General features: G+C 34.2%; 1 protein-coding gene across 2 annotated transcripts in view; it reads left to right on the top strand.

Annotated features, from left to right (window-relative positions):
* Rock1 (Rho associated coiled-coil containing protein kinase 1) overlaps nt 1–26,755 on the top strand; it is a 123,859-nt gene that overhangs the window by 30,607 nt on the left and 66,497 nt on the right. For both annotated transcript variants that reach the window (XM_020169080.2, XM_020169079.2), the window contains exons 3-10: nt 10,362–10,462; nt 10,967–11,104; nt 14,653–14,828; nt 15,485–15,569; nt 16,898–17,042; nt 17,367–17,505; nt 19,182–19,273; nt 25,576–25,735. In XM_020169080.2, the coding sequence (XP_020024669.2) occupies nt 10,362–10,462; nt 10,967–11,104; nt 14,653–14,828; nt 15,485–15,569; nt 16,898–17,042; nt 17,367–17,505; nt 19,182–19,273; nt 25,576–25,735 (1,036 nt within the window). The remainder of the gene's footprint in view (nt 1–10,361; nt 10,463–10,966; nt 11,105–14,652; nt 14,829–15,484; nt 15,570–16,897; nt 17,043–17,366; nt 17,506–19,181; nt 19,274–25,575; nt 25,736–26,755) is intronic.

Here is a 26,755-nt window from a genome sequence, read left to right as displayed (position 1 = left end):
GGCCAGCTTGGACCATGACCCACCTATTTGTGCTTCCCCACATAGCTAGGATGGCAGGAGTGTTTCATCACACCTACCCATTGGTAAAGGTGGGATCTTGTAGCTTTGTGCCTGAGCTGGCTTTGAACTGTGATCTTCCCATTCACCTCCCAAGTACAACATATTTTCTTGAAAGATTGGATGTGAAGTATAAGAAGAAAAGAAGTCAAGAATGTCCCCTAAAAAACTGACTGCCTTCTTGTACTTTATAAAAAATATTAGGAAATCATGTATTTTTACATGAAGAAGTATGCAGGGTTATTCATCAAAAAAGTAAACATATAATGTTGAGATCTTAAAGTTAGTTAATAAAAATATATTGTTCTTTAGAATTTTAAAGTTACATATTACGGCTTTTTAAATTTTTCATCTTGATTCTTTTATTAATTCTAAATAAATGTTCACATTTATACTTAAAAAAAAAAAAAAGACTATCCCCTAGGGTCATTACTGTGAGCAAAATTGAGCCATCAGCTGAAGTAGGGGTAATAGAAGTTTTGGGTGAATTTTTTTTTTTTAAATGCACATTAAATTTGGGATGTCTGTTACCCAAGAGACTATATAGTTTGGTTATTTCATGAAAGCAGTTGAATGTAAGTCTCAAGTTTAAGAGAGATTGGTGATAAAGATTTGGGACGTATTGAAAATGTAGATGGTTTGAAGTTCAAAGAAATGTGTATAAAAGAAAACATTATTAAAGACTAAGCCTTGGAATGTTCTAACATTAAGATATCTGGGAGAAGAGGAGAAACCAGCCAAAGCAACTGAGAAGTAACTATTGAGGTTGAAAAATAAAAGCAAAACATGCAGTAGTATTGTTGGAAGAATGTGGTAGTGGTATCCTTGAAGTTAAAGAATGTATACCAACCATGAAAGAGTAATCAGGCTGTCAAAGCTGCTTCTGTATCAAGATGAGGACTGAGAATTAGTCATTAGACTTTGCAATGTGGTGTGTGGTGGTCATTTGTAACTTTGACAGTTAGTTTTAATAGAAAGGTAAAAGCTGAAACCTACCTGAAGTGGTTTTAATAGCAAATGGGAAGAAAAATTTAGGAACAGAGAGTATAGATGACTTTTGAGGAATTTCACTGCAGAGGGGACTTGAGTAATGGGGCACTAGTAGCACATGACAGAAATAAGATCAAGAAATTTTATTGTTTAAGGAAGAAAACAGCATTATGACATTCAGTTAAAGGCAAAGCTTAGTGATACAGGAGAAAGGGGGAATTACTGGACTTCCTAGTGAAAAAGAATGCTATCTGGTGTACATGCTAAAGTGATTGACTTAATACAGGAATATTCTATAATGTGAAAAGAGAAATGTATGAGTGTGTGTGTATATATGTGTATATATATAATATGTACATTATATATATATATATATATATATTTGTGTGTGTATTGGTAACTTGGTGTCAGTTTCCTTCTGATTGTATCATTTGTTTGAGTATAGTAATCATCAAGAATAGTAGCTATGAATGAGGCTTAATGGGAGACTTGTGGGAAGCATGAGGAACAAAAAAGAAAATGTGAAATGTGGTATGTAGGAGAGTGGGAGAGTGAATAGGCTAGGAAAACATGATTCACAAGCAGAATTGAAGACCAGCTTCATGTTTGTGATTACGCACTTAAAATAGGATCAATCTGCAATTTTATATATTTATCCAGACATACTCAAGCTGCCATAGGTGCTGACATAGAGCAGTTGGAGAGTTGGATTTAAGTAGGATTGTGGGAAGGAGATTCCAAGATGGCAGCTAGAGGGAAGAAGCAGAAAGCGTGCCTCCTAAAGTAAAATCTTGGAGAGATGCTGGAGATAAACCTACAGGCAAAATCACCAAGAAGAGGCAAAACTTTGACCCCTCTACACCTCCAGCCTGTGCAGAGCATCTCCACTTCATGTTAAACGGAGAAACCAGGAGGGCCCGCCGGGCTGCCGCCAGATGCTGGCGCCCAGATGGCTTGGGAAGACGCAGACCACAAGCTTACTGTTGATGAGTACACTGTCTCTCCCTGTTTATATCTTTGAAACTTTGTTTCTTTGTTTTGTTTTGCTCTACTTGTTTATTTGTTTTTTCCTTTTCCTTTAACTTGTTTGCTTTCCATGTCCTCTCACCCTTCCATTCTAAATATCACTAGTGCTATTATTACAGCCATAAAATACGTAATTGCACACAGTACAGGGATAATAACAACACCAAGGGCAATGATGGGAAGACAGAAAAAACAGGGAAACCAGTTTCCCCACAGCAAAAAATTAGTACAGGAACCAGAGGGAAATGAAGAAAATAGATACTCAGACCCAGACTCCAACAAAATGAAGGTAAACTATGCCAAAGAACCCAATGAAGCCCACAAGAATAATCTAAAAGAAGAAATACTACAGGTACTCAATGAGAATTTTATAGAGATGATACTGGATATGGTCAACCAAACTGTACAGGAGACACTCAAGAAATTCCAAGACAACAAAATAAAGGAAACCATAGAAGCACCGTATAAACACCAAAGTGAAACAAAGAACACAATTAATAAAGAGATAAATGAGTTCTCAGGACAAAAATAGACAACATTAAAGAGGAAACGACCCAGGATATGGAAAACCTCAGAAAAAAGAACGAAACAGAATTGCAAACAAAACAGAAGGCCAATCCAGCAGAATAGAACAAACAGAAGACAGAATCTCAGAACTCGAAGATGAAATGGTAATTAAAGGAAAAACTGAAGAACTATTAGTTAAACAACTCAAGACCTGTGAAAAGAAAATGCAAGAACTCACCGAATCTGTCAAAAGACCAAACCTGAGAATCATGGGCATCGAAGAAGGAGAAGAGGTGAAGCAAAGAGAATGCGTAATGTATTCATCAAAATAATAACAGAAAATTTCCCAAATTTAGAGAAAGATATTCCCATACAGATGCAAGATGCCTCCAGGACACCAAACAGACCAGATGAAAACTACCCCACAGCATATCATCATTAAAACAACAAGTTCAGAAACTAGGGAAAGAATATTGAAGGCTGTAAGAGAGAAAAATAACATACAAAGGTAAACCCATCAAAATCACAGCAGACTTCTCAACAGAAACATTAAAAGCAAGAAGAGCTTGGGGAGAGATCTTCCGGGCACTGAATAAAAATAACTTCAACCCGAGGATACTCTACCCAGCAAAACTATCATTCAAAATAGATGGAGCAATAAAAGTCTTCCACGATAAGCAGAAACTAAAACAATACGTGACCACAAAGCCACCACTACAAAAGATTCTTCAAGGGATTCTGCACGCAGAAAGTGAAACCCAACATAACCATGAAAGGACAGGCATCACCAAACTACAGGAAAAGAAAAAGCAAGAAAGTAGAGAGTAACCTCAACTTAGATACAAACAATCAAACCTTCAAGCAACTAAGACATCTAACTGACAGGAATCACCACATACCTATCAGTACTAACACTTAATGTTAATGGACTAAATTCACCCATCAAAAGCCACTGTTTGATGAAATGGATTAAAAAGGAAGATCCAACAATTTTGTTGCTTACAGGAGACCCATCTCACCGACAGAAATAAACATAGGCTTAGGATGAAAGGCTGGAAGAAGATTTACCAAGCCACTGGCCCCTAAAAACATGCAGGAGTAACAATACTTACCTCTGACAAAGTAGACTTCAAACCTACATTGATCAAATGAGATAAAGATGGACATTCCATACTAATAAAAGGGGAAATAGACCAAAAGGAAATGACAATTATCAACCTATATGCACCCAATGTCAATGCACCCAATTTCATCAAACATACCCTGAAAGACTTATAAGCATATATTAACTCCAACACAGTGGTTGTGGGAGACTTCAGCACCCCATTATCATCAATAGATAGGTCATCCAAACAAAAAATCAATAAAGAAATTCAAGATCTAAAATATACAGTAGATCAAATGGACCTACTTGATGTTTAGAGAACATTTCATCCAACTTCTACACAATATACATTCTTCTCAGCAGCCCATGGAACCTTCTCCAAAATAGATCATATCCTAGGGCACAAAGCAAGCCTCAGCAAATAGAAGAAAATAGAAATTATACCATGCATACTATCTGATCACAATGCAATAAAACTACAACTCCACAACAAAAGTAAAGACAAAAAACATGCAAACAGCTGGAAACTGAATAACTCATTACTTAATGAACAATGGGTCATAGATGCAATAAAAGATGAAATTAAAAAGTTCCAGGAAATCAATGAAAATGAAAACACAACCTTCCAGAACCTATGGGACACAACAAAGGCAGTCCTGAGAGGAAGGTCTTTAGCTATGAGTGCATATATTAAAAAGACTGAAAGATCCCAAATCAATGACCTAATGATACATCTCAAACTCCTAGAAAAACAAGAACAAGCAAATCCCAAAACAAATAGAAGGAGAGAAATAATAAAAATAGAACTGAAATCAACGAAATAGAAACCAAAAAAACCATACAAAGAATTAATGAAACAAAAAGTTGGTTCTTTGAAAAAATAAAAAAGATTGACAGACCCCTGGCAACCCTGACTAAAATGAGGAGAGAAAAAACCCACTACTGACGAATGGATCAAGAAAATGTGGTATCTATTCACAATGGAATTTTATACAGCTGTGAAGAATGAAATGTTATAATTCGCTGGTGAGTGGATGCAATTGGAGAACATCATTCTGAGTGAGGTTAGCCTGGCCCAAAAGACCAGAAATCGTATGTTCTCCCTCATATGTGGACATTAGATCAAGGGCAAACACAACAATGGGATTGGACTTTGAGCACATGATAAAAGCTTTAGCACACAAGGGAGGGGTGAGGATAGGTAAGACACCTAAAAACTTAGCTAGCATTTGTTGCCCTTAACGCAGAGAAACTAAAGCAGATACCTTAAAAGCAACTGAGGCCAATAGGAGAAGGGGACCAGGAACTAGAGAAAAGGTTAGATCAAGAAGAATTAACCTAGAAGGTAACACACATGCACAGGAAATTAATGTGAGTCAACTCTCTGTATAGCTGTGCTTATCTCAACTAGCAAAAACCCTTGTTCCTTCCTATTATTGCTTATACTCTCTCTTCAACAAAATTAGAGATAAGGGCAAAATAGTTTCTGCCGGGTAATGAGGGGGTGGGGGGGAAGAAGGGGGCTGAGTGGGTGGTAAGGGAGGGGGTGGGGGCAGGGGGGGAGAAATGACCCAAGCATTGTATGCACATATGAATAATAAAACAATAAAAAATAAATTTAAAAAAATGATGCAGTTACAACTCTAGTGTTTTGAGTGTCATATGTGTCACCATACTATAATGGGTTTTTTGGTGGTATTTGTGCTTGCTAGGCAGGTACTATACTGCTTGACCCATGGCTCAACTCTTTTTGTTCTGGTCATTTTTGAATCTGGGACTCACCTTTTACCCTGGTTGGCCTGGATTGTGATCTGCCTGTTTTATGCTTCTTGGCTGTAGTTGGGGTGACAGGTATGTACCACCACACCCAGCTTTTTTCCATTGAGATGGGGTCTCAAACTTTTTTGCCTGGGCTCCCCTCAAACTGCCAGCTTCCTAAGTCTAGTAGTATAGGTTTGAACCACTAGTGCCCGATTCCATAATGTTTTATTTATTTTTTATTAGTAATAGTACATACCCATTGTGTCCAAACAAAAAGGGAAAACATGTACTTCATGTGTCCTTTCAAGGCATCATGGAGTATGGATTTCTTTATCAAGTTAAATGGCAAAACATTGTTTAGTAAAAGAATACAGCGTAGGATGACATCAGACTAAACATTAGTGATAATATTCCCAATTCATAGGAAAGCAACAAGTATAAAAAAAAAGAAAACTTAAAATAGAATATCTCATCATAGCAGAATTTCTTCACAAAAATGGAAAAGAAATGAGACTGCAATCTTATGTAAGTAAACTAGTAGTTTATTTGTTAGTTCAGTAGAGAGTGCTGCTCACTGATGGTGTGTGATTACAGTAGCCAAACAAATGTGTAGAGAGAAAAACTTGCTTAAGACTGTTATGCTTGGGGTTGAGGATGTTGCTCAGTAGTAGAAGGCCTGCCTAATATGTAGTAGGCTCTGGATTCAACCTCTATGCCTGCCCCCACATCTCCGCCCCTCAAAAAAAAAGATTTAACTGGCTTTTTGGCAAGAAGAGTTGCTCAAAGAATTGAAGATATTAGGAACACTATCAAAATTGCCAAATAAAAAAACAGGACTGTTTATTTTTAGTCTTTTCCTTGGTTGTTTATTTGAGGAGTTAATGCAGAGTTTGAAATGACTAAATAATTCACCTGTACTATGGGGTATAATCTGCCTTTCCAGACTCCAGAAAGCTTGGTCTTATTTCCTTTATAATATGTCTCATATTGTGAAATTAAATGAACATATTTATTTACTAATTATTTCTCTTCTCTTTCGAATATGACCTCCCTATATCAGTTCCAGTTTTTTAGAATACTGTCTGTTACAAAGCAGGATCTGAGTGAATATTTATCCTAAGTATATTATCCTTGATTCTTATCTCATCCTCACATCTTAATCATTCAGTAAGTTTGCCTATTTTGTTTTCTAAAGTGGTGGGTTTTTTTCCCCCCCTTTACATCCTTCCTCTCCATTTTTCTTAATGCTACTATGAAATGATCTTGGAAAAAAAATCATTACAATTTTCTAACCCTTAGTGTTCTTCCTTTATTATTTATGTCCTATCTTGGCATTTTGATATTAACTGGAATTGTAAGATATTTATGATTGTAAATGTGAGCATATGTTTGTTCTGAATAATGAAACAATGAATAAATATTTTATAATCATGTCTTAGAATGCACTGTGCTACTCGGTATAGGGATTGTTCAAATATGAAGGAGTGTGGGGAAATTACTGATATGGGGTAAGTGAGGGATTGACTAATCTGGGATTGCCACCAATCAGTTTTAGCAGGAAACACAATTGAAGTTAGGAAGGCCATGTGCTCAATAAAGTAAATGGGACAATTATTAATAGGTATTTCTTGACCAGCTAAGATTCAGCCCATTTCCTGTTTATGAGTAAAAAGATCTGCAATGTCCAGTTATGTAAGATAGATTTGGAAAACATCTCTTCCAATGTAAGCACTATTTTCTAACAAAACGGAGCCATAAGTCTATGAAGATCAGGCCATAAATAGTATCCCTAGACTACAACTTGGGTCTTGCTGTATTACTGATTTCCAATGCACAACCTTCAGTTGTAGGATCCTGGGATTAGGTTGTGGATAAGTGACCCTGAATGTTTGGAAACTAGTATGATGGTTAGATTTTACCATTTAAGTCTTTGACTAGTTCTACATGGGACCCTTGGTGAAATGAACTGGGAAAGCTAGACCTGCCATAGGAACTCCAAGTTTGACTGAAAGCCGTCAACCAACAGGTACTTAAAGTTGGTAGGCTTATAAACTTGTATTAGTATTAGCTAAAGTGCAAGGCACTAGAACATGGAAAGATCTTTTGAATTTCAGATGACTTGTCTATAGTTTTCCTTAAGATTTACAGTCTTTTTATGCTTCTAATTGTAACTAGAGCCAGGGATCCTTTTTTCAGCCCCACAGGCTGTTATACGACACATTATCCCCATGAGGACTTTCTTCTCACTCATCTGGAGTATTACAGTTCTCTTAAAGTTCTCCCTACCTCTAGTCTTGCCCTTACTGAATCCATCTTCTGCATATTCTCCAGAGTAGTGTAGCTGAAATACAAGTTTGATTATTCTTATCTGACTTAATTTCTTTTCATGGCTTCCAACACATAGTAGTAGGCACATTTCAGGCATCATCTCCAGAAAGGCTTTCTCGTCATCTCCTTCCCAGACAGGTTTGAATTAGGTGTCCATTTCAAGAACTCTGCTTATTTCCTTTATTACATTGTTTTGAATGATATTTTTCATTGTTTGTCTCTGGTTCATTTGCTGAGAGTTTAAACTTCTTACTAGCAGGAACTATGTTTTAAAGTTACCTTTACGTATCTCCAATGATTACTTTAGAGCCTGACGTATGATATACCCAAATATTTGTGCAATTAGTTGATTGATTATTGTCTGTATCTTTGCAGTGAATTTTGCAGTGGATATGTGACCTAGATTTAAGTGTCCTTATCCCTGTGAAGAAATTTGTGTCTGTTGCATGTATACATTGGCCACACAAATGTTGAGTTTGTGTATTTTAAAAGAAAGACAAAAATATTAACCGCCACTTTTATTAGGAACAGAACTTCAGTTTAATAGCTGTTTTTTATTTTGTGCAACTCTGAAATGTTAAGCTTTTCCATGTAATCTCATGCCAATGTTGACCCATGTGGATTAAAATAGCCCTATTTTAATCTATGACCAAATTAGGAATTAGAATATCTATCCAGTAGGGATTTGTAAATTATTATAGTTTGTAGCATGACAGGTTTATATAAATAATTGCAGTGATTCCCACTGTGTGTTTTAAGTTAAAATCTAAGTTCAGATAGTGAAATGCAATGATAATAGGTACTAAAGATTGCCATCTGGAAAATTTATTTTGATTCTTTAGCATGGTTGCCTTTGATAGCTTAAATTACTTCTGTGTCTTGTAAAAGGATCACCAGAACTGACTTGATAAAAAGAAAATTTTATTCCAGAAATATAAAATATCCATGTTCCCTAAATCAAATTTGTTATGTGCTTAACTACCAGGAATGAATTAGCTCAGTATACTTGGGTTTTTAGGTAGTATAATACTTGCTTTTAAAACTTTCTATTAAGTCTGATTTTAATAAAAATTTAAAATATTATGGTAATTTTAATTTTAAAAATTTGTAATACTGTAGTGAAGCCATTCCAGAAATTAAAAAAATTCTTAGCACATTGGACAGTTCTGTATTTTATAACTTCTAATTTAATTTGAAGTTAGAATTTGAAACTTGCAGGGCATTGAGTATGATGGCATTCATTCTACCACTAAGCTACCTCTCCAGCCCTAATTCTTTTTTTTTGTTGTTCATTTATTCATGTGATGTGCATACATTGTTTGGGTCATTTCTCTACCCTCCCCCCCCCCAGTTCCCCCCTCCCCCACCCTTTCCCCCCTCCCCCCCTCAGTTCCAGGCAGGTTTCATTCTGCCCTTATCACTGATTTTGTTGAAGAAAAGACATAAACATAATAAGGAAGACAAAATGTTTTTGCTAGTTGAGTTAAGGATAGCTATACAGAGAGATTCCTACTATTGCTTTCGTGTACCCATGTGTTAACGACCCACATTGATTCATCTCTAACTGATCTTCACATTGGTTCCTGGTACCCTGCTCCTGATAACCTGTCATTTTAAGGTTTCTGTATTAGTTCCTCTGAAGTGGGGACATCAAACGCTTTCATGTTTTGGGTTTTCTACCTATTCCTATATCTCCTGTTTGTGCTCTCCCCTTGTCATGTGATCCAAGTCCAAACACGTTGCTGCATTTGCCCTAGATCTAAAGTCTGCATATGAGGAAGAACATACGATTTTTGGTCTTCTGAGCCTGGCTGACCTTGCTCAGAATGATGTTCTCCAGTTCCATCCATTTACCTGCAAATGATAAGATTTCATTTTTCTTCATGGCTGAGTAAAATTCCATAGTGTACAAGTACCACATTTTCTTGATCCATTCATCAGTAGTGGAGCATATTAGTTGTTTCCATAACTTGGCTATTGTGAATAGTGCTGCAGTAACCATGGGTGTGCAGGTGCCTCTGGAGTAACCTATGTTGCATTCCTTTGGTTACATACCCAGGAGTGGGATTGCTGGATCATATGGCAGGTCTATGTTTAGATTTTTAAGAAGTCTCCAAATTTTTTTCCAGAGTGGTTGCACCAGCTTGCATTCCCACCAGCAGTGGATTAGGGTTCCTTTTTCCCTACATCCTCGCCAACACATGTTGTTGGTGATGTTTTTGATAATGGCTATTTTAACAGGGATGAGGTGGAATCTTAGTGTGGTTTTGATTTGCATTTCCTTTATGGCCAGAGATGGTGAGCATTTTTTCATTTGTTTTTTGGCCATTTGAATTTCTTCTTTTGAAAAAGTTCTGTTTAGTTAGTTCAGTTGCCCATTTCTTAATTGGTTCGTTGATTTTAGGAGAGTTTAGTTTCTTAAGTTCCCTGTATATTCTGATTATCAGTCCCTTGTCTGATGTATAACTGTCCAGGCCTATTTCTTAATGAAGTTTATTTTTATTGCATTTTTCAAGGATTGATCATAAAATAGTGTTCATTGTAATGTTATAATGACCTAGAATTATAAACTTTTCTTTTTATACAGATAAAGACACAATAAATAAAATTAGAGATTTACGAATGAAAGCTGAAGATTATGAAGTAGTAAAGGTGATTGGTAGAGGTGCATTTGGAGAAGTTCAATTGGTAGGTCATGCTAATGAGTTTTTAATTTAAAAAACTTACCAATGTGTTTAACATATATTATTTGGGAAAATAGTTTTTATAGAATACTTAATTTATATTGCTTTAACTATTTTTACATAAGGATATGAAAACCTTGGGTCAGATCCATCAGTAGTGGGCAGTGTTTTCTTCAAGTATCCGTGGGTAGAGACAAGTCCTAAAGCACCAGAAGAGAAGTCAATGCTCCTTGTGTTAGGATATCTAAAATGCTATGGAATAATATACTTTACAAACAGTGGCAGGGTGGAGGGGGGGGACTTATGCTGTAATATAGGGAGTAAAGCTTTTTTCCCTAACCTGATAATATAAACTTTGAAATTAGGCAATAATCAGAAGAAAAGAAGTAAAAATAGCTGAAACATTAATGCTGATTTATTTAAAAGTATTAAAATAATTTAACACATTATTTAATGAAACATTAATCTTTGAACATTAACAAATTGTTTGTTGTTTTCAATTTTAAAGGTAAGGCATAAATCCACCAGGAAAGTATATGCTATGAAGCTTCTCAGCAAATTTGAAATGATTAAGAGATCTGATTCTGCTTTTTTCTGGGAAGAAAGGGACATAATGGCTTTTGCTAACAGTCCTTGGGTTGTTCAGGTATGATTTTGCTTGTTTCATTATTGCTGTTCTAGTTTGTAACTAAATGTATCTGAGACATTTACCTTGTATCTGAAAACAGTGACAGTTTATTTGCAGTTGCAATAATTATCTTTCTGTAGAATTTAATTAAATCTGCTTTGATTTATACTTTATACTTTGAGTTTAAATTGACACTTTAAGTATAAAATTAATTTTTTGCAAACATGAGCTCCTTATTTAACTGTCTACTTATCTGTGTTTCTTCCTTTGTAGAAAGGAAGGAATGTGGGAAACAAAGGGAAAGTGAGTTTGACTAGGCCAGCACGTAATATTGTTTTGAGCTTTAGGTTTTCAGTACAAAGAAAAATCCACCAGAAGTCAGTACTTGTAGGTCTCAGTCTTGACTGCCATTGACCTATGAAGTTGTGGCAAGTATTTAATGTTGGGCCATACTTTCCTTGCTCATAAACGTGAAGTTGTCTTTGGTTATTTTTAATTGTGGAGTGAAGTCATGGACCAAGCAGGATTTGGGACAAATTATAACTTTCGGTTTTCTGCCTGTGCTTCAACTAGAGCAGATCCATCTTCTTTCTTTGTCTTCTTCTTCTTTTTTTTTTTTTTTTTTTTTTAATTGGATAATACTGGGGTTTGAACTCAGGGGCCTTGTACTTGTTAGGCAAATGCTCTACCACTGAAGCCATGCTCCCAGCCCTTTTTGCTTTTGTTATAAGGATAAGACTCTTTTTGGATAGTCTTTTCTGCACAGGTGTGGCCTGGATAATCCTATTTATGCCTTCTGGCACAGCTGGTATTACAAACATGCACTACCATGCTCCACTTATTTGTTGAGATTAGGTCTCAACTTTTTGCCTGGTCTGACTTCTATTCAGGATCTTCCCAATCTCTGCCTCCCAAGTGGTTGAAATTATATACATGAAGTTCTGTGCCCAGCCCTACTTTTTATTGTCTTAAATTTGGAATCCATAATGTAAGATTTCATGTCTGGAAAGTAAACTGAGCTAGATGATTTCTAAATTCCTGATATGTATTTGGTGTTTTATTTATCTACAGTATAAAATGAATGCTATTCTAAATAAGCATGCTAGTAATTGAAATTAAAAGAATATGTATATAATAAACACTACTCTAAAGAAGCATACTAGAAGGCAGAATAAAGATGACATGTAAGACATTAGGTTTACATAATGACACATTTTAAACTGCTCAGTTTTTGTTACCTGTGTAGAGCAGGGTTTCTTTGCCTTGGTAATGTGACATTTTGGGCCAGGTAATTCTTTGCTGTGAGGGACTCTCCTATGTATTACTCTGTTTGCTAGTATGTTTGTTTAACATGTTTAGTGGCATCCCTGGCCACCACGCTAGAGATACCAGTGGTAACTCTCCTCATTCCACATTATCAGATGTAGCAACCAAAAGTATGTTCAGACATTGTTAAATATTTGCTGATGGTAAAGAGACAGTATTGACTCTGGTTGACAACCCTGATAAATGAGTGTTCACTGTTATTTCTCTTAGAAAATTAAAAGATGACATAACGTTAAATTTGCAGTTTAGGCTCTCAGAACTTTATTTTGCTTAATACGTTGTGTGTAAATGGGATAAACCACTACCAGATTAACAGTGTTTCTTTTTTTTTTTTAATCTGACTTTATTTTATTTTTTTTACTATAATTTTTCCTTTATATATTTCTATGGTTTTTTTTTTCCTTTTTCTTTTATTATTCATATGTGCATACAAGGCTTGGTTCATTTCTCCCCCCTGCCCCCACCCCCTCCCTTACCACTCACTCCGCCCCCTCCCCCTCCCCCCCTCTCAATACCCAGCAGAAACTATTTTGCCCTTATTTCTAATTTTGTTGTAGAGAGAGTATAAGCAATAACAGGAAGGGACAAGGGATTTTGCTGGTTGAGATAAGGATAGCTATACAGGGCATTGACTCATATTGATTTCCTGTGCGTGGGTGTTACCTTCTAGATTAATTCTTTTTGATCTAACCTTTTCTCTAGTACCTGTTCCCCTTTTCCTATTGGCCTCAGTTGCTTTTAAGGTATCTGCTTTAGTTTCTCTGCGTTAAGGGCAACAAATGCTAGCTAATTTTTTAGGTGTCTTACCTATCCTCACCCCTCCCTTGTGTGCTCTCGCTTTTATCATGTGCTCAAAGTCCAATCCCATTGTTGTGTTTGCCCTTGATCTAATGTCCACATATGAGGGAGAACATACGATTTTTGGTCTTTTGGGCCAGGCTAACCTCACTCAGAATGATGTTCTCCAATTCCATCCATTTACCAGCGAATGATAACATTTCGTTCTTCTTCATGGCTGCATAAAGTTCCATTGTGTATAGATACCACATTTTCTTAATCCATTCATCAGTGGTGGGGCATCTTGGCTGTTTCCATAACTTGGCTATTGTGAATAGTGCCGCAATAAATTAACAGTGTTTCTTTAGGGGAGCCTGAACACTCTATTCTGGGATAGTAATGAAATATCACTTAGTTTCTTACCCTTCACCCAAAATATATTTAATTTAAATAGCTAAGTTTGTAACTAAAATCCTTCATCACTATTGAACAAATAAAATGTGAAGATTTTAAGACTTAAACATTTAGGTAAATTAGGTATCATTTTTTCTAGGGCTTATTTTTAGTCTCAGTCTAAACTTCTTGTATTTATTTAAAATATTCTTTTACAAATTTGCTCTTCTTTTATTTCAACCCTGGTCACATAATGTATTTATGCCTGGTATGCTTCCCATTGTTTTATTAATAAATTATACTCTTCCTTTATTGACTGTAGCTGCTGCTCTTTTCCTGCTTCTTTGTTTACTGCTTCCCTCCTATGACTGCTGTTATTTATTAAGCATACGTTGCACTAAGTGCTTTCTACATTCAGTAATCTTTTCTAACAATCCAGAAAGATATATGGTGTTATCTGCACCCAGGTTATAGATAATTCATTATTTTTATTCATTAAACATTTGATAACCCTTGCCAACTGCCAGGCATCCAGATGCTGACAGAGTGGCAGGTATCAAAGTGAAAAAAGGTTTTGTTTCTTATACTCTTGTAGAAGGGATTATATTTACAGAGCCTTGGGGAGGCTAAACAAATTACCAGAGCCAGGCTGCTAATAAGGAACAGGTGAAGTTTGTCAAGGACTTGTCGAGAATTGTGGGGTTCATAACTAAATTTAACAGTTAAGCCTCCACTAATGTGCAAGTTAGAGGTGCAGTATTTCTTTATGTAGGAGATTTGTAGATTCTTCATTGAAACTGTTACAAGTAAAAATAATTCTCAGTATAAGAAATCAATGATATGTTATGAAGAAAAAATATCTCTAGCTAACTTCAGAATCATCAGTTCTTTTACATATGTAAGGGTCTTTATGACATGTGTTTGCGTTTTTAAAAAAATATACTTGTAACTGTTCTGCATTTTGATTATTTTACGTAAATCTTGCGTTAGTATTTTTGCCAGTTTTTAAATGAAACAATTTTTCTTAATTTTAATTAATTTGTTTTGTTTTTGCTTTTGTATTTGTATAGCTTTTTTATGCATTCCAAGATGATCGATATCTCTATATGGTGATGGAATACATGCCTGGTGGAGACCTTGTAAACTTAATGAGCAACTATGATGTGCCTGAAAAATGGGCACGATTCTATACTGCAGAAGTAGTTCTTGCATTGGATGCAATCCATTCCATGGGCTTTATTCATAGGTAAAGATAAAAATGCTTTAAGTTTTCTCATTTGTTAAACGAGGTAGATAAAAAGAACTTGAACTTTATTCGATTAATATTTCCTATTCTACATCTACCCAGTCTCCTTTCCTGTGACGTGGGTGGCATTTTGGAGTTGTAGTTTTGGCATTTAATGTTGATATAAATATGTTCCTTAGTACCCTTAGTCTGATTATATAGCTTTTATATGGCATTTTGAGAAGTAAAAATTGAAAGCTGGTTTTCTGAAGTATGTGCCAGCATGTTACTCATTTTGATTTTAAGTTTTCTTTTTTTTTTTTTTTTTTGTTTGTCTTGAGGGTTGAACTCCAGCTTCTGAAGCAGGTGCTCTGCTACTTGAATCACTCTGTCAGCCTCTGATTTTATTCTTTTTTTATATGCCAGTTTTCTTTAGATTAGTGAATAAGTCGATATTTATTCATTAGAAGAATAATTTCCTTCTTCGAGGCATTAACATATGAAGAGTTTCCATGATGAAATTCAATTTCTAGATGTGGATAGGAAGCACATGTATTTGAAAGGTGGCATCCTATGCATTCAGTGAGGATACTTATCTTGAAATAACTGCTTCATAATTTTTATCAGTTTCTGATCTGTTTCAGAAATACTGTCCTTTTTTTTTTTTCCTCCCTCAGAGATGTGAAGCCTGATAACATGCTGCTGGATAAATCTGGACATTTGAAGTTAGCAGATTTTGGTACTTGTATGAAGATGAATAAGGTTAATTAGATTTTAATTTAGCTTTTGCTAATTCATGATGCTTTTTTTTAGAAAATGCTATAAGAATTCATTGACCATATCTGGACTTGCCCAGAACTGATGTGATCTTATTTGTTGTTGAGCTAAATACCATGGTTTCAATGTTGTATTAGTAACTTGTCAGTGATTTATTTTTTTCCTCTCTATTTACGGTAAATGTGGATTGCCAGATTTACTAAATCCTTCATACCAACTCTGTAATACATACTACCGGTAAGAAGAAATGGAATTAGCTTAAATGTCACTAAGTACTTAGGCCAGTGTTAAAATTAGACTTTCACAAAATTGAACTTCAGAAATGTGTATAGTCTTCAGTATTTTTGTTGCCTTCTAATGCTTCCAATGCTTATTTTAGAGTCAGTCTTAGAAGATATCCATGCTCACTGTTTATATAATAAATAATTTGTATGTATATATAGCTGAAGGAATGAATATGCCAGTTTTTCAGTTGAATTTATATTCTTTTAAATTTACTACAGAATAGTAAAGAAACTGTGTATTATTTTAAAAGGAAATTTATCAGAAAGAAACACTACATGAAAACTTTTATGTGAACATTTAATTATTCTGTTGCATTAAATGGGTGACAAGTAAATAATTTTCGAGGAGGGCATCAAAATGCATTTCAGATACTCATTGTCCTTTTCAAGCAGAGTTAAATTGAATAGCTACTGTGGTTTTTAAAAAAAAAAAAAGATGAAATCAGTAATTTCCAAGTTAAAAAAATGGTTCATCCTGTCAGCCCCTCAATCTATAGTAAGCCCGCCTTATTCACAGATTTATTACACAATTTTGAGCAAACACGATAAAAAAATGAATTAAATTAAATAAGTAACTACATAGAAGATTTCAAAACCAAAAAAATTTAATTCCTATATGTGCATTACACATGTAGGGGAAGGAAGCTGTCAAGTCTCCCATTTTCATCATTTGTGTGGGTTTTTTTGGTTTGGTTTTGGGTTTTTTGGTGGTATTGGGGTTTGACTCAGGTCCTCACACTTGCTAGGCAAGTGCTCTACCACTTGAGCCACTCTGCCAACCCTTTTTTGTTTGATATTTTCAAGCTAGGTTCTTGCAAACTATTTGCCTTGCCTGGCTTCAAACCTCAGTCCTCCTGATTTAGTAGCTAGATTATAGGTATGAGCCTCCAGTGCCCAGCCATTGTCAGTTGTGTTTATATCATTGTTTGATCTGCTGTGTTTCCATGCTCTTAATTTTGTGAAATATGTCATTTTAAATAATTGAAACTTTATATCCTAATTCAAAATTTGACCTCTCACTCTTTTTAGGAAGGTATGGTACGATGTGATACAGCAGTTGGAACACCTGATTATATTTCTCCCGAAGTACTAAAATCCCAAGGTGGCGATGGTTATTATGGTCGAGAATGTGACTGGTGGTCAGTTGGGGTATTTTTATATGAAATGCTTGTAGGTGAGTACAGGCTGGTTTTTTTATGTATCTCTAATACAGTTGCTCATCCAAAAACTCACCACTTAGCTTCTTTAATTTAATATTCAGTGAAATAAGGAATTTTGATTTTGCTTATAGGAAACACATGATCCAATCCTGCTTTATGTGCGTTTTAAAAAGCTATTTAGAAACCTATAACAATGTTGAAATGTTATTTCTTTTTATACATAGCTATGTTTTTAGCTAAACATATTTAATATTTTTAAATGGATAACTTTGACTCTTTTCCTTTGAAATAGAATTTTTTCAAATGTATTTTTTCTCATTTCCCTATCAATTTTTTAGGTGATACACCTTTTTATGCAGATTCTCTTGTTGGGACTTACAGTAAGATTATGAACCATAAAAATTCACTTACTTTTCCTGATGATAATGACATATCAAAAGAAGCAAAAAATCTTATTTGTGCCTTCCTCACTGACAGGTAAGTAATCTTCATATTGATATTGTATTAACAATTTTAATTGTTAAGGTTCATATCTGAGCTCCTAATATGAACTATTTTAATATGAAAGCTTGCATTTCTAAAATCATTTATGATAATGAAACCTGGTATAATTTTTCCTGATTTTTTTTTTAGATTTCAATTCAGTGTACCTAGACAATTGGGATAATAATATAGTCTTAGCTGATGGCTGGCTAGACCAGATAATTTTTTCTTTTGGTTGTGAATTTTTTAACTTGGCTAATTTTCAGGATGATAATATCTTTTACTGAGTTTAAGATTTTTTTTTTCTGAACATATTAACGTGTCTGAAATTTAAGCGCATTTCACATTGGTAGTGTGTATTAATTTAATCTGGGTGCATTTTCCCCTAGTTAAATTTAATGTTGATGATTGTTAATTAAAATAGTCAAGAAAGCACAGTACTTTTAAGTATGTTTCAATTAATTTATCTTCGGTATATTCTTAGAGCTTGAAAGAAGGTATAGTTGTCATATTTTTCAATTTTAACATAAAGAACTGTGTACTATGGTGTGTTCAGTGCTAGGCTTATAAAGTGAAGAAGACACACAGAATTTTTCTCAAATAACTTCATAGTCCTTTGGGAGAAAATAGACAAACAAATCAGACATTTATAGTACAGAGAGATAATTACAGTGAGATGAGTACTGTGTGCCAGAGAATCACTGATACATTTTCTAATCCAGTCTGGAGAGTCAGTGAAAGCTTCTTAGACAAGTACCACATACCTAAAACAATTTTCCTTTTAACTTATGAAACAAATGGGAGTTCAGGGTATTTGTATTGTTAATAAATGCTCTTCTAAAGAACAGATGGTGCTTAACTCCTCTTTCCAGTTCTATTAAAGACACATTTTTAAAAACTTTATGCTCACCAGAAAGAGACAGTGAGTAGTTAACTTGTCCAGCTAATGCTCTGAATTTTGTACAAAGTCAACAGTTAGTTGTAATTGTTTTTTATTGGTTTGAAATATTGAATCATTTATAAAGTGGAAATTTAAAATTTAAAAGGTGTTTCTGGAGTTTTTGGTAGCATCTGTGTGAAGTAAAGTTGTTGGTTGCAGAAAAAATGCGTAACTATCATAATAAAAACTAGTGAAAATGCATTGTGTTTTGTTCGTCATGCCGATGAAACGAGATAATGACTCATCTGGGTTTTTATTACCATTAGAAAAGTGTGAACAAATCTGTGTATTTGTATTTTTTGTTCCTCTAGGTTTTTTTTTTTGGGTGGTACTGGGGTTTTAACTCAGGTCCTCATGCTTGCTAGGCAGGCAACCTACCACATAACCCGCTCCACCAGCCCTTTTTTTGTGGGTATTTTCGAGATAGGGCCTTGCAAACTGTTTGTCCGGACTGGCTTCCAACCACAGTCTTACTGATCTCTGCTTCCTGAGCAGCTAGGATTACAGGCATTAGCCAACTGTGCCCGGCTCTTTAGTTTTCTTTAAACAATTTCTTTAATGTTCTCATTCTTCAACTTATTTTCTGTTTGAGCTGAAAATTATGCTGACAGTAATATAATTTCAAGGTGACCTAGATTTGCACAGGATAAGTGTTGTGCTCAAATAAACCTAGATAGTTTATAACAAGATCTTAAATAATGAATTACTTTTCTCCTCCCTCTCTGTTCAGAGAAGTGAGATTAGGAAGAAATGGTGTAGATGAAATCAAACGACATCTCTTCTTCAAAAACGATCAGTGGGCTTGGGAAACACTCCGAGACAGTAAGTTTTTTCTTCTTCGACAGCACATGTCTGAAAGTCATTGTGGTATATGGTCAGTTGAAACTGCCTTGTGAAATATTTGTGTACGTCTGATGGAAATCACAAGTATACAGTGCTGTATAGGGAATTGTCCTAACCTAGTAAAAAAGAGACTAAAAAAAATAATAGTAATATTAGAGAAATTGTTCAGGTATTCCTTTCATATGCCATTTATACCAAGATGAAGCATAAGATAGATATAATGGATTTGGACTCAGCAGTCATAAGTCATAATTTGTTATCTGATCTTTGGTTGCTCTTTATTTTAGACTTTAGTTACTTCTTTATGGAAGAAATTAGTAAATAGGGACAAGTGGAACTGAAATGTGGTGTTTTTTTGGGGGAAAAGACAAGTTATTCTCTTAGTTAAAACTTAAAATATAAGAAGGTTATTACTACTACATGACCAAACGTAATTTAATTTTATTTATGGAAATATTGGAAATTGTAATGTACCTAATTTCATAAGGGTTTTGCAGATTGCATTTGAGAAATTAATGTGCAAGAAGTTAATTTCTAGTTTTTCTTTTTTAAAAAGGAATTTAAAATTATAAGGTGATTTGCAGAAAACCTTATATAAGGTACTTTAATCAAAATTATTATACAGTGGCCTCAAAAGTGTTCCATCATCTTTATGTATTCGGAAGGACAAGAATTCATCCTTTTCCTTGCTGGAGTCTCAGGAATTTTGTTTCCTTTTCTCTTATCAGAAGGAAGATAATGTATACCAGCCCCTAATTTCCTGCTGTATCAATAGCAGTGAACAGTAATGGAAATGAACTCACCTGTGTAGTTTTAGGAGTAGTTACAAATTAGGTATTTATCTTAAGGACTGCCTAAGTCATTTACACACTGAGAGTTCTTTCAGAGGGGGAAAAAGATCTTACTAATTTTTGAAGAAATAGGTTGTATAGGTTTGCCAATTTTAGTGAAGTATTTTGGTTATCAAATGTTTTAAAAGAAACAGTTACATTGCTTCAGATATAATACATACACTATACTAAGCTATAAAATTACCTAAGAAGAGGAAAAGGAAATAAATTCCTCTGAAAGTTAAGAAATTCTACACATCAAAGAATGTCATTGAATGACTAGTTATCTAGAGAAGCTACAAGAACAGCTTGACCTTGGGAGAATTTTTTTAAGTTATAACTGGTAAATAACTTCTTCCTCCTCATTAGTAAATATGACTTGATTGTGCTTAGACTGCAAAAGAAATTATTGCAAGACAGAGATGAGCAGGAAGTAAGACAAATGGTTACCTTGAAAGCTGTGTGTTTTATTCAAGCTGTGCTCTTGAAAAATTTAAAAAAACTAAAATCATACAAATATAATTATAAATCTGAAAAATCTGAAAGGACACTGAAGAAAAGTATGTTTAGAATTGCTTTCAATTCTTTTTCAAACAAAGTTAGGAAATAACACAAATAACTATAGAATAACCACACAATAAATCATCCTGAAAAATAGAAATGATAGCTAGACACAGTTGCTCACATCTGTAATCCCAGCTACTCAGGAGACAGAGATTGCAGTCTGAGGCCTGAGCAGAAAGTTAATGAAATCCCATCTCAACAAATAAACTGGGCATGTTGGTACACACCTGTGAAGGTGGAGTGCCGTCCAGGCTGGCCCAGGCAAAAACACCAGACCCTATCTGAAATACAGCCAAAGCAAAAAGGGCTAGCAGTTTGCTCAAATGGTAGAGCTCCTGCCTGGCAAACACGAGTCTCCAAGTTGGTATAACAATAAAATAAATAGGAAGGATAAATTTTCCTATATGAATTGAAAAACTTACAATAGGAGGTAGCTTAGTAAACAATATTTATTGGACAACCATTATTTGCTAGCACTGTTCAGGCACTGGGAAAATGGCAGTGGTGAAATGAACAGAAGTTTTTTGCCTATGGAACTCAGTTTTTTAGAACTGGGGAGAGGGGTTTGCAAATCAATGTCATTTTATTGCATTACTGTGTGTACACCTTTAATATAACTTTTTATTTGTGCAAAAACCTGAGTGAGTTACTTCATTGGTTTAAATGAAGTGAACTTTATATTTAATTTTTTTCTATGATTATCTTTTTTTCCCCCTGATGCTAGAGATTGAACTCAGCACCTCCTGCATGCTAGGCAAGCACTCTATTACTAAGCCACAGCCAGTGGTTTTGTTATAGTATAGTTAAATTTAACATGCCTACCAACACTTGGATAGCTTTTCTTGATCCTAGTAGGACTTGCTTTGTGATTATTAAAAAATAAGAAAGTAAAGTCTGAAGAACTTACTGTTCTTTTCTTTCTTTTCTGTCTTCCTACTCCTTCTACACTTCCCACCCCAAAAATACCAAGAATACTTTTATTCTGAACTAACCTCACTGACCTGTTAAGTTTTTTGAAATTATGTAATTTTCTTTAATGTTTTTGAATTCCCAACTTTCTTTGGCAAAATTTCTTCCTTTTACAACTAATAGTTATTTTGGTAGCTTTAACACTTACATGTCTCTAGGTTACAGTGGCAGTTAATCTTCACTTTGTGTTCCTTGGTTGTGTGGAAACAGAGCACAGAATAGCTTGATTTTTGGCAGACTCTGTGAACTTCTTGAACTTTGCCACCTGTAATTTAGAAGCACAAAGTTTTAAAATTGTAAAGATATTTTCCCATTCATTTGAGATAGAATTGAAGAAAAGGCAAGAGTGAGACTAAAGAGAGAAGACAAAAGAAATGAAAAGACCCAAAAACCTTGCTATACTGTGAGCACACTATGTGCAAATGACAATGCCAGGATTCACATTCAGGCCTGTTTGACTCCAAAGCCTTTGATCATTGGAATACTGTATACCATTTAAAGATTTCACCTATTCAGATTTTTACCTACATTTCTAAGATACATATGTACCTCAGTAGAGAGTCAACACATTTGAGAATTTTGGAGAACAGTGCATAATAACGTTTATTATAGATAATACAGTATTAATAATGCTGCATTAAATATAATGTGTTAACTTTGCAAAACACTGCCATTCACTATCTCATTTGAGATATTGCCATTACTCAACCCACCTATAGCTGGTGGAAAGTCTTTAAGATTCTGACAACAGTAAAACTTTGGTTAGCTTGTGCATTTTCAGTTTAGTTAAAAATAAAACTCATTGCCTGTGTACACATATATACTATTCTAGGTTTGTGGATTTATTAAGAATTTTACATTTTCATAGTAAAGATTAGTAGTGTGGTCCACATGAATAAAGTAGTTAGGGCCTAGGCTTTGTTAAACTTAAAGTCAAAATCTTTTAAGTGAGCCACTGTGCCATTACTTGAGTCAGTCTGCTCTCTTTTGCAGAATATCGTTTTCTCTTGTATGTTCAACCTAAAGTAAGTCTCTGCAGACATTATATGCTTGGATGATTTTTTTATTCCATTCTGTCAGTCTTAGCCTGTTAATCAGAGAGTTTATTTAAATTTATTATTTTTTTACTGTTAAGGAAAGACTCCAGGCATTTTCCCACTTTCTGTATCTCCTATATTTTTTTTTTTTGTTTCTTAATTCCTGAATCACTACCTTTTCCTGTTTAAGTAATTTTCTTACTGATCAACTTAGGGACTACGTTTAACATCCTAAATTGATCACAATTTAGGTTGAATTGAGGCCAGTTTATTTTCAGTAGCATACAGAACTGCTTCAATACAGATCCAGTCCTCCTGCTACATTTTAATTGTTGTCACAAATTAAATCTAATTAAGTCTATTTGTTCATTAACATAGTTCTGATAATTGTTTTATGCATTTGTTTTTTAAATCATATGAAGGAAAAAGTAGTTATAAATCAATAATACAATAATACTGCCTTTTACATTTATTTGAGTAGTCACCTTTACTGGTGTTTTTTTCTTTATATGACTGAATTAGGATAGTTTGATTATACTGAATGATTATAATCCATCTTCATGTGGACCTCTTGGCGTTTTCCTTAGTTGATGTGTCCATTCAGATTCCTGGATGTGGAGATTCATATGTTTTAACAAATTTGGGAAATTTGGGGCCATTATTATTATTATTTTTTAAATTTTTATTATTCATATGTGTATACATTGCTTGGGTCATTTCTCCCCCCTGCCCCCATAGGGCCATTATTTTTTCAAGTACTCTTTCTGCCTTTTTCCTTCTCTTACTGTGAAGTTCCTATAATGCATGTGTTGGCCAACTGATGGTATGCTACAGTTCCCGTAGACTCTGTTTACTTTTTTATTTCAGTGCCAAAATTTCTATTTGGTTCTTTTTTCTATCTCTTGATATTTTTAGTTTAAGACATCATACTTCTGGTTCATTGTCAGTACTTTAGCTCTTTATTCACATTTAAGAAAGTTTATTATAAGATTTGTTTTGTAAATCAAATGTGTGGGTTTTATCAGTGATGGTTTTGGTCATTTTCTTTTGTGTTCTGTGAGTGGCTCATACTTTCTTGGTTCTTTACAAGCTTTGTAATTTTTTATGAGCCGGGTATTTTGAATGTTATAAATAATGTTGTTAATCCTTGAAATCAGATTCCTCTTCTCAGAGATTACTGTTGTTGCGTATGGTGGGCTGATGTCATTTATTTGTTTTGTGACTCTTCCATATTATTTTTGCAAACACTATTTACTTCCTGTCTGTGTGATCACTAGTCTGTATTCTGTTAGCCAGTGACGGGTTTCCTTAAATACTGAAATTTAGCAGCCCCTTTCTTCATTAAGCAGTCTCTTGCATGTTATAAGTTGTTTAGTAGATTCCAGAGTTCTCAAAAAGTTGCTCCTGATCGTTTGTGTCAGCTCAAAGATTGCTTCAGTGGACATAGGGCTTTTTAGAGTTCCCTACACTTCTGTTTTTTGATGACATCAGCTGGATTGTTTTTTATAGAACTTAATTCCTAGGTCATCGTTTATATAACAAAAGCAAATTTTAAAAATAAGTACCCATATATACTGATGGTAATTCAGAAAGCTATCCTTATCCTTATTCGTATTTATATTTTAGTTCTGAAGTGATCACATATTATTATGTAAAGCCTAACTCAACTGAGCAGCAGAGAAAATTTTATTATTCCTAGGGATTCTTCCATTTGTATCTTAGAATTTAAAAATATAGAACGACTCAGAATTAATGCCATATGTAAGAAGACTAGGTCCACCATAAGCAGCAAGAAAAAATGCAACACACTTGCCTCTGCTTCTATTTAAAATCTTCCTTATATGATAATTTTAAAAACAGGGTTTCTTAGTCTCAGCAGTTGACCAGGTAAATCTCTGTTGGGGGAGTTTTTCTAAAGTCCTAAGATATTTAGTAGTATCCCTGTGTTCTACTCAAATACCAGTAGCATATCTCCCCCTATTCATAACAACCAAAAATGTACTCAGACATTGCCAAATGTCCCCTATGAGGCAGAAATTGTCTCTGATTGAGAACTATTGTTTTAAAAAGTAAAATTTATACCAAGACCATAATTGACTTGTACACTTTCCGGTATTGTAGCAACCTTTTATTTACCCCTCATTTTACAAATTAGGCAATTATTATTAAGAATCTAACATTGTCTAGTCTGGCAGTTCTAGAAAGTAAATGGTAGTAAAGCTCTTTTTAACACTCTGTTACTGTTGTTAATACCACAGCTTCTTTGGGCTAAATCTGTTGTTTTTGTTTCCTTATTAATCAAATAGTTCATTGTGTTCAAGATTGCCCAGTAATAGGTATTTCATGCCTGGAATATTGAGATGATTCAAGAAAATTCATTCCTTTGTGTAAAAGATTAAGACCATGAAACTAGTTGAGCTGTTTTTTGTTTGCTTGCTTATGTTCATCTTTTTCTTTAAAGGAACATGAAAAGATTGTATCTAAAATAATTATTCAAGACTAGAAGCATGGCCCAAGCTGTAGAGAGCCTGCTTTGCAAATGTGAAGCCCTGAGTTCAAACCCCAGTTCAACCCCCCCCAATTAAAATAATGATTCATATTTATTATAATGATTATAATAAATGATAATTCAGTAATGTTTTGTTATACTACTATATATTTCAAATAAAAGACATTCTGAAATTTATTTTGAATGTACACCTTGTAGTGTATTCAAGCACCTGAATGTTTGTAATATTAATTTCATATAATCCCCCATATTATGAATATTTAAATATTACCACATATGGTTTTATTTTATGTAAACCTTGCCCCATTATATGTATAATTCTTTGTGTCACTAAATTTGAAATGAACAGCCAGTTTTCCTTTCCGTTTTTAGCTGTAGCACCAGTTGTACCTGATTTAAGTAGTGACATTGATACTAGTAATTTTGATGACTTAGAAGAAGATAAAGGAGATGAAGAAACATTTCCTATTCCTAAAGCTTTTGTTGGCAACCAACTTCCTTTTGTGGGATTTACATATTATAGTAATCGCAGGTAAGCATGCTATAACAGTAACAAAATATTGATTAGCCTTACTACAATGATGTAAGCATTATTTTGAATATACTGGTATGATAAGAAAACATCTGAAATTCTTATCTCTGAAATCTAAGCATACTTTTACTTGCCAAAGGTTTATTGCTGAATTATATTGAAATTAAACATGATTATCAAAGTAGCCTTAAGTTTTTAGGTACATTGCTAATAAACAATGTAATATACAATATTTTTTGAAAGAAAAAGACAAAAGTAGAAGATTAATGAATGTTATGGAGATGGTATCTTTGCATTTCTCCTGCTGCATTGAGAGACCCATATATTACTAATTTTGCAAAAGGCTAAATATCAACTTTACTTATATAGCATATTAAATTTGAAAATATTTTAGAGATTAAATAGTCTAATCTGTATAATTCAGATCCCATTGGCATTGCTGTATCTTTTTATTTAAAAACAAAATCTCATCTCATACTCAATTTCTGAGACATTTAATAATCAATGGAATTGAATTGCACTACATCTAGAATTTGTCATTTGTTACATGGGACCTTTCCTCTGCAAACCTGCTGCATAGCCCTTATTTTTTGTCTACTAATTATTTGAATCTCAAGTTGATCTAATTTTCTAAGGAAAACCTAGGAAGTGACATATTTCTAGCTATTTCTTTTGGAGCACCATTATATGTGTTTAATGATACTTAAGGGGCATGGTTATTCTTTATCAGTTAATAGTGTGTTAACAACTGCCCCTGAAAGCTTTGAGGTATATTGTAGCTAACTTGATGTTTTTGAGAGAGCTCTGCTGATTGTAGTTGTGATGATGGTAGTGGTAGTTGTAGTCTGGTGGAGGTAGTAGCAGCAACAATAGTACCTTATTTTTGCATAACATTTGGAAGCTTTGAAAAATTTTTTCAAACATAGTTTATTTAGAGCTATTTGATAATTTCATAAGATATCCAAAGTAGATCTCTGAGCCTCACTAATCACTTGTATTTATATATAATTCTAACTTTAC

The sequence above is a fragment of the Castor canadensis genome, chromosome 4 (assembly GCF_047511655.1).
Source record: "Castor canadensis chromosome 4, mCasCan1.hap1v2, whole genome shotgun sequence".
Taxonomy (NCBI): Eukaryota; Metazoa; Chordata; class Mammalia; order Rodentia; family Castoridae; genus Castor; species Castor canadensis.
The sequence above is the reverse complement of the archived record's forward strand: the minus strand, read 5'-3'. Positions and strand labels throughout refer to the sequence as shown.